Source organism: Gavialis gangeticus, unplaced genomic scaffold, assembly GCF_001723915.1.
Source record: "Gavialis gangeticus isolate Ggan-Ray unplaced genomic scaffold, GavGan_comp1, whole genome shotgun sequence".
NCBI lineage: Eukaryota > Metazoa > Chordata > Crocodylia > Gavialidae > Gavialis > Gavialis gangeticus.
In genome coordinates, this window is record NW_017729018.1 from 5,734,746 (window position 1) to 5,742,376 (window position 7,631).

Here is a 7,631-nt window from a genome sequence, read left to right on the forward strand (position 1 = left end):
CCCCCCCCCCACAGTACATCCCATAAGGCAGGGCACCCCCCGCAGGTACCCCACCCATGGGAAGATCACCCCACCACCACCACAAAGCTACTCCATGCCAAGTTCCTGTCCAGACACCCCCAGTGCATGAAGTGAGGCAAGCCCGCTGTCTGAGCCGAGCGAGCTATCCTCCACATGCAGACAGACGCCAGTTTCCAGTGAGCCCTGCCTGAGAGAGTCGGTGCCTGTAATCCCCACACAAGCGCCCCATGCTCTGGTCTTCCTGCGCAGACAAGCCTCTGCCCTGTGGACAGAGGTGTGGGATGGGCCAGGACAGCCTGGCCTCCCTGCTCATGCTGGGGAACTGAGGGTTAGATAGATAGATAGGTAGATAGATAGATTTTGTATCCAAGGCCAAATTAGCCAAAATTAATTCCAAATCCAAGAGTCCAGGACCGTAAGTGGCCCTACTATGGGCAAACATCCTCCACTCGCACCTGGGGCTTCAGGTGTTTCCAAAACCTTTGGTGGGCATCCTACTTGCATCCTACTGGAGGCTTGGGGTTCAGATGCCCCTGTGTTTTGCTTGCCCTTAGCCATAACGTGCAGGGGCAAGCAAGGGAGGAGACTCCCATTTCCATAAACTGGGCTTAAACTTGGCAGGTGATGTGCTAATTTAAGCCCTCGCCCTTTTCCTGATGGCACCTTCACACCCTCTAAAACCTCTTACTCCAGCCTCTGATGCTGCCTTGGAGCCAGCTGGAGAGGGCAAGGCAGAGCCCAACAGAGGGTGAAGGCAGCCGGGCTGAGATTCAGCCCTGCCCAGTGCTCCCAGCCTCGCCAGAGGTCCTGCCCAAAGCTTTCAACGGGGCTCTCTCAGCAGCCTCCAGAGGAGAGCAAGCTGCCATGACCCAGAGCCTCTCCCCACTGCAGCTGACTGCCCGTGCCACTCCAGAGGGATTTCCTCCACCGTCAGTGGCCACCATGGCTCCCCCCCAACTCTTCTAGCTGCAGCTCTTCCCTTGTGGTGGAGGTCTCTGGTGTTCTCAAAATCCAGACTTTCCCAACACGGGGCCTGCGGTCTGCCGCGCCCCATGCTTCCCACAGCCAGCCTGTTTCTTCTGCCACGCTTGAGCTCCTAACCCGCCGAACCAGCTCCCTTGTTTCAACAGCTCCCTCCCTCCACCCCCACACCCTGCTGCTCCATCCTGGGGATCTAGCACACACCTGCTGCTCCATTCTGGGGCTGGCTCCTGAAGGGTGTTTGCACTTAACCCCCTCATCCTCCAGGTGTGACCTGTGTGGGACAGGTAACCCCCCAAGTGTCAGCATCCTCCAGGTTAGGAGCTGCCAGACTTTGAAACTAAGGAAGCCCCACTGGCCTGCTGAGCAATCATCCAGGGCCAATTCACCCCAGGGGTAAAGATCACATCGCATCTGAATCCAATGGGGACAGGTAGAGCTTGGCCTCCTTCCAGGGGAACGCACTGGGCAACATATAATACCACATAGCAATAGCACTGTGCTCCCGCATCACACAGCCCCTCACACCAGAGCAGCACAGAGAAGCGTGGGTCTCAGGTTGCTCTTCAGGGGGGCAGGACTGGGGTAATCCCACTGCTCCCACCATCTCGCACCCAGCAAGCACCTGCAGGGCACAGCCGGCCTTCACCAAACCCTTTGGCCACGAGGCCTCGCTGGCCCACCCCAGCTCTAGTTCTGCCTGTTGTGCTACCCCAAATCCACCAGAGCCAAAGGAGTAGGAGAGCAGTGGAAGCAGATGGCCCAATGGCTCAGGACCAATGTGGGAGGAAGAGGGAAGGAGTTCATAAGAGGGGAAAGAAAGGGATATCCATACAGGGGAGGCCCAAAAACCTGCTTTATTTTGACACAGAAGGAGATTCTATTAACAAACCCACCTGCCGCCTCCCCACCTTGCCACTGAGACAAGGTCCCCAGAGAGGGGCTCCCCCTACACACGCATGTGTTGGGATCTGGGCCGGGACAGTGTTCACACCACCGGGCACCAGCCCATGTCCTATGCATGTCACAGCCCAGCTCAGGACTCCCTGAGTTTAAGACAGGTGGGATGCACGTGAGGGCACTCATATGCAGGTGGCAGCTGGGCGAGTTGGCACAGCCTGGCACTGGGGCAGATGTACCCTGCCTAGGTCCTGGCGCACAGCAGGCAGAGGCTCCTGCACCCACAGCACAGAGCCTGGGATCCCTACAAAGCTTGCCAATAGGTGGGGAAGGAAAGCGAGGGCAGGTGCCACAGTCTTGGGTCGCTCCTCCATCCACAGTCCAGCCACATCCCATCCAGCAGCTGAGCCCTGGGTGTTGGCGAAGGGGCCTGCTGGAGACACTGGGGTGCTGGCTCTGCAGAGCCGGGAACCTTCCTCGGAGGGGCAAGGCGATGCTCCGCTCCCAGGGCGCTGCCCTGTGTTGCTGGTCGGAGTCTCAGCTCTGGCAAGAGGCGCCCCTTTGCTCCGTCTCCTCCCTTGGGCCTGGCAGACTCGGCCTTCTCCAGCTGACGGCGCTGCCCCTTGCGGAACTTGGCTCGGCGGTTCTTGAACCAGACCTACCAGGGAGGAGCCAAAGGGGGTAGATTAATGGTCCACCAAGCTGTGGTCTTTCCCTGCTGTGGTGCCCCAGCCCCACTCCAGTGAGGGCACCAGAGACCTGGCATTACTCTCGCATGGCGCAGCTGGCTCTGTGCTCCGCACTGGGTAGATACAGGGAGACCCAGGGCAGCCCTCAGGTTGGGGGAGGCCAAGGGGCTGCTGGGAAAAGGGCTGTCTGCACCATCTCCTACCCCAGCAGCACGCATTGCACTGCCCCTTTTCTACCCCCGAAGCCTCTGATCCAACCATCTCCCTTCATGGAAAAGGTGGACAGGATCCTGGTGGGGCCTGAGCAGAGCATTCTCCTTCCCCATCCAGGCTGTGAAAGGGTTAATTCCTGGACAAGACAGACCCTCCCCCTTAATCTCTTTCCCATGGAAACCACTGAAAGGACCACCCCACTGCTGTCCTGATTTGGACCAGGCCCTGCCTGGAGCTTGCCAGGGCGCGGGTGCTAGGAGCAAGTGGCACTGGGGTTACCTGGACCCTGGCCTCGGGCAGGTTGACGAACACGGCCAGCTGCTCCCGGGTCACCACGTCGGGGTAGTGGGTTTTCTCGAAGGCTCTCTCCAGCGCCTCCAGCTGGTGGACCGTGAAGGCAGTACGGCTGCGGCGATGCTTCTGGGGCAGCCCGTAGCGAGCTGCCAGCAGCAACTCTGGGAGAGGGGGGAGAAAGGGGGAGCAAACAGCCAGATCAGACCAAATGGCGCCTTTCCTCATGGAGGATTTCCCTGTGTGTCATCCCAAATGGATTCAACACACTTGGCTGCATGCAGCCAGCTCTGGGGAGGAGCACCGCAGCTCTTTAACCCAGGGGCTGCAGAACAGCTGACGGAGCCTGCCTAATTCAGGAGAGGACCAGGTCGTTGCCCAGGGAATCACCATTAGCTGAGCTAACCATCCCGCTCTTCTTAAAGTAATGAAGTGTCAGGGGACAAGCTGGGGGAGCAGAGGGTCAGTGGAGCAGGCACCGTGCTGGGGCCCCGGGTGAGAGGGCTGTCACTGCCACTGCTTACTGCTGCAGCCATCTGAGCTTTCCTTGCATATCCCCAACATCAGACCATGCCACAGCACTAGTGAGCAATGGCATCACCTGCTGAGACCAACCTCATTATTGTGCCGTGCTGCCCACACTGCTGGCATGACCAAAGCACCCCCAGCACCTTGCAGTCCGCCCCAAGCCCCCTTTGGGCAGGAAGTGTTCTTCCCCACCTCACCCCAGTAAGAAACTGAGGCACCAGAGGGGCTAAGTGACTCAACCAGGGCCACCTGGGAAGCCAGTAGCAGAGCAGGGAATGGAGCACCCATCTCTCACATGCTGCTCTGGCCCCAACCACTGGGCCCGCTGTTCCAGTACCATAAACTGGGCTTACTGGAAACCAGCGCTTCAACGTATGTCCTGCTTCCCCCAGCCCCTTGCCCATCCTACCTGCCAAGCGATCCACCAAGCTCACCGCCTGCAGGGCCGTGGGCTGCGGGGCCAGGGCTGGGGTCAGTGGAAAGGGCTCGGCTGTCGGCGAGTGGAGGCTGCAGACCATGGAGAGGGGGTTCGTGGTGCCAAGGGGACAGCTGCTCCTGCTGAGGCAGTACATGGTGGGTACAAAGGGGCCCATCAGGGGCATCTCGCACCAGGGCCCTGGAAACAACACACAGCTTTGAGAACGCAGCAATAGCCCTGCTCCGCAGCCCAGCCCCTGCGTAAGCCGGCTGCGCTCCTCTGCTCCATGGGGGATGCCGGAGGCAGGGATTCGGCCAGGAAGAGGTTTGGCCTCAATCATTTATGCTTTACATTGCGGTGGCATCTAGAGACCTCAGACAAACAGCAGGGCCCATCAGTAGCAGATCCAGAAAGGGGTGAGGGTGCGGCCCTCCCCATACTTCAGCCATGTTACACCTCCGCAGCATGCTCCGAGCTCCCTGTCTGGTCAGCGGCTATTGATACACCTTTTTTCCCAATACGTGTCCAGACCCTTTCTGAACCTTGCTGCACTGTCCGCCTCCACTGCATCTGCCAAGTCCCATCCTTTAATGCCATTCTCTGTGAGAAAAGAACTTCCTTTTCCATCGGTTTTAAACGTAATTCTTTACTCTCTGCTGGTTGCTCCCTCCACTCACCTGGATAGACATATCCCTTGCAGAGACACACACCCCTCCGTACATACATGAGCCTGTAGCTGAGCATGACAGGTAGGCGCAAAACCTCTCTTTGGTGGCAAGACACAGCTCCTCCATGGCCCTGACGTGTGCCACTCCCCCCGACCCGAACCACAGCCCCTAGACACGCCACCTCCACCCAGTTGATCATTCAAAGAAACAAAATTGAAAAACTAAAAACTTGCCGAGAGCTCTGTTAAGAATTGGCTAGCAGTTTGGTGTTACTGCAGGGAAGGTGTTTTGCCGTCCAGGAAGTTCACAGCTTTGTGTCACTGAGCCGAAACCCTTCAATATTCCCAACTGAAATAATTTCACAATCCCCCATTTTGCTGGAGATGCTGGATTCCCCTTTCCTTCTGCTCAGACTGCTGGGACCCCCCAGAAAAGGGGCTCTACTCCACTCCCAGCACAGTCCTTTCCTGATTTGCAGCTTCCCTCTGCTTGGAGCTGCCCAAGCTGTCAGCCAGACATACTAGGTGGGATCCCCAGTGGGTCGTGAATTGGCCGTGGGACAAACCTGCTGTAACAAGACCAATGCAAGAGAAAGTGCGGGGAAGCCTCTGATGTGGGAACCTGCCAGAGCCCTCAAGCCTCTTGGATCTTGCTTCCTGATCCTTTTGGTCCTGGGTCTTGTGTGCTTGTTATTACCAGTGCAGCGGGAGTGCGAAACAGCTGTGCAAGCAGCTGCAATGGCACCACAGGGCCAGTGCACAGGAGCAGCCGGTCCCTCGCCCAGTGAGTCAGGCCCAAGGGGCATGTGGAAAGCTAGGACTGGGGTAGAGGGGTCCCAGCAGAGCTGTGGGTGCGGGGGGCAGCTCAGGGCTGGGACAGGGGTCAAAGGGCAGAGCTGCGGGAGAGAAGCTTGTTCCACACCTCCCTGGCATCTAGCTCTTTTAGCCAGACCCCAAACCACTCATTTTCCTCCACTAGACTCTCCTCTGGGGCTGTTCCTGCTTCTGTACACCTCCCTCCTGCCCTCAGGGAGAGCACAAGCCTCAGGGGGCTCCATTGCTGCCCTCACCCCCTGCATGCCCCCCCCCAGCCACACGTGCACCCCAAGAGCTCTCACCTCTGGGGACCCCAACTTTCCCAGGAAAGCGCCTAGCTCCTCTCCTCGCCCTCCCCACAGCCGAGCGTCCTAGGCTCAGGAACAGCAGCCAAAACTTCTCCCCAAACTTCTACCCCTCTGCTTTTTAAGGGCAGGCAACCAGGCCCCCCTCTACCCGGGCAGCCGGCAGCCAATGGGACAGGGAAGGCTTAGGCCGGATTAGGGAGCCTGTTTTCTTCCTCTCCAAAGGGAATTGCAATGGTTCCTAAGCTGGGCTCAGCCCAGGGGGGTCCCATTATTCCCCATTCAGGCTGGGGATTAGACTCGGGCAGGGGTGAAAGAATGCCAAGGGTTGGGGCTGCTTCCCCCTGCCCTCCCGCCCCTTCCTCGGGTCGGGCTGTCGTCAGCCTGCTGGGAGCCCATGCTACATTGGTGGCCAGGACCTTCAAATCCCAACCTAGCAGCTCTGCTTCCAGCAAGTCACCCCCCGCCCCCCCGTATCCCGTACCTCAGTTTCCCCAGCCACGCAACAGAGTTGTGAGCACTGACACCAGGGCTGGCGGGGAGGGGACTCACTAGTGCCTGCAAACATGGACTATATTTGCAGAGGCCCAAGGCCATCCCCTTTGGTGCACTATGGAGGCACAAGATGCAACAGCTTCAGCAGTCAAGGGGGAAAGGGGTAGTGGGAGCTCCTGTCCAGGCCTGTCCCTTTCCCCTCTCTAGCGTCTTTGGACTGAGTGCTGCATTCCTGCTTCTGGACTTGGAGATCCAGCCACGACTGGGCCCCATCATGCTGGGAGCTGCACGGAGGCAGAGAGAAATGTCCCCAGCCCCTAGGACTCTCAGCCTGCAGACAAAGCCAGGATGACAGGAGTTTACCCGCAGAGCCCTGCAATAAAGCAATGCATTAGCTGGGTTTCAGTTAGGGAAATCAAGGCTCAAGGAACAGCAACTTGGCCAAGGTCACCATGGGAGTTGGCAGAACAGCCCAGACTGCAAGGCCAGCCTCCCACATACATGTGAACCCCAGGACCCTGCTCCCCTGACATCAACTATGCCAAGGCCCAATGCAATCCCCTCATATTTAACACATGAACTTCATTAGGAAATGAAAGGAAAACCTTTTATGTGATATTATGCCCTCACACACACACAGGTGTACGCACCCACACAACGTATATGCACACACATGTACCCGAGCAACCCTGCAGCCATAACCATAATGCTCACAACTGCACACATACGTGTCAGTGTCTGGACTAAGGGGATTTTCTCATTTCACAATAAAAATGGTGCCGGGAAACCTCAGTGCTGTCACGGACCTGCTGGCACTGGCCCAGAGCTGGCACCTTCTGTTTCCTCCGGCACACACAGACTTTTGCACATATACATTCACTTGCACAACTCCTCTTCATACAACCCCACCCATCTCTGCACTGCTGCACAAGTCTTCTTGCACACACACACTACTGCACAACCCCCCCGCACAGCCACACCACCACATGAGCCCCCGTGCATGCCCACACCACTGAACAAGCCCCCTCATACCTTCATGCCACCAAACAAGCCCTCTTGCATGCCTACACCCCTGCTCAAGCCCCCTTGCGCACCTATAGAACTGCACAAGCCCCCTTGCACGCATACCCTCTCGCACACCACACAGGGTGGAGCTGCTTTCTCCCTCAGGGCTCCAGGCTGGGCATAGCCGGGCACTTGGTTGGGACGCCCTTCTGCAGCTGTCAGAGCCCATTAGCATCCAAGCCAAATCACCACCTAGCGGCTCCCCAGGCTGACAATGCCAGGCCCTTGGGGGGGGGGGGGGG

General features: G+C 58.2%; 1 protein-coding gene across 2 annotated transcripts; it reads right to left on the reverse strand.

The window, feature by feature from the left end:
• Positions 1 to 1,852: 1,852 nt before the first annotated feature.
• Positions 1,853 to 4,517, reverse strand: LOC109295044 (diencephalon/mesencephalon homeobox protein 1-like). Of its 2 annotated transcripts, XM_019513704.1 has the most exons (4): positions 4,414 to 4,517; positions 4,033 to 4,239; positions 3,084 to 3,259; positions 1,853 to 2,560 (listed from the first exon to the last, which is right to left on the reverse strand). In XM_019513704.1, the coding sequence occupies exons 2-4, from the start codon at positions 4,223 to 4,225 to the stop codon at positions 2,207 to 2,209; spliced, it is 723 nt and encodes a 240-aa protein (XP_019369249.1). In that variant the 5' UTR covers positions 4,226 to 4,239; positions 4,414 to 4,517; the 3' UTR covers positions 1,853 to 2,206. The 2 variants fall into 2 exon arrangements, with proteins under 2 accessions (XP_019369249.1, XP_019369248.1); XM_019513703.1 differs by having other exon boundaries at positions 4,033 to 4,517.
• Positions 4,518 to 7,631: the final 3,114 nt, after the last annotated feature.

Excerpts from the sequence above, each read along its gene's own strand:
- LOC109295044 (XM_019513703.1), bottom strand. The coding sequence starts at position 4,381 with ATGATTGAGGCCAAACCTCTTCCTGGCCGAATCCCTGCCTCCGGCATC. Across the intron at positions 3,260-4,032 it reads CTTGGTGGATCGCTTGGCAG|AGTTGCTGCTGGCAGCTCGC; the intron begins GTAGGATGGGCA and ends CCCCTCTCCCAG. Across the intron at positions 2,561-3,083 it reads TGCCCGAGGCCAGGGTCCAG|GTCTGGTTCAAGAACCGCCG; the intron begins GTAACCCCAGTG and ends CCTCCCTGGTAG.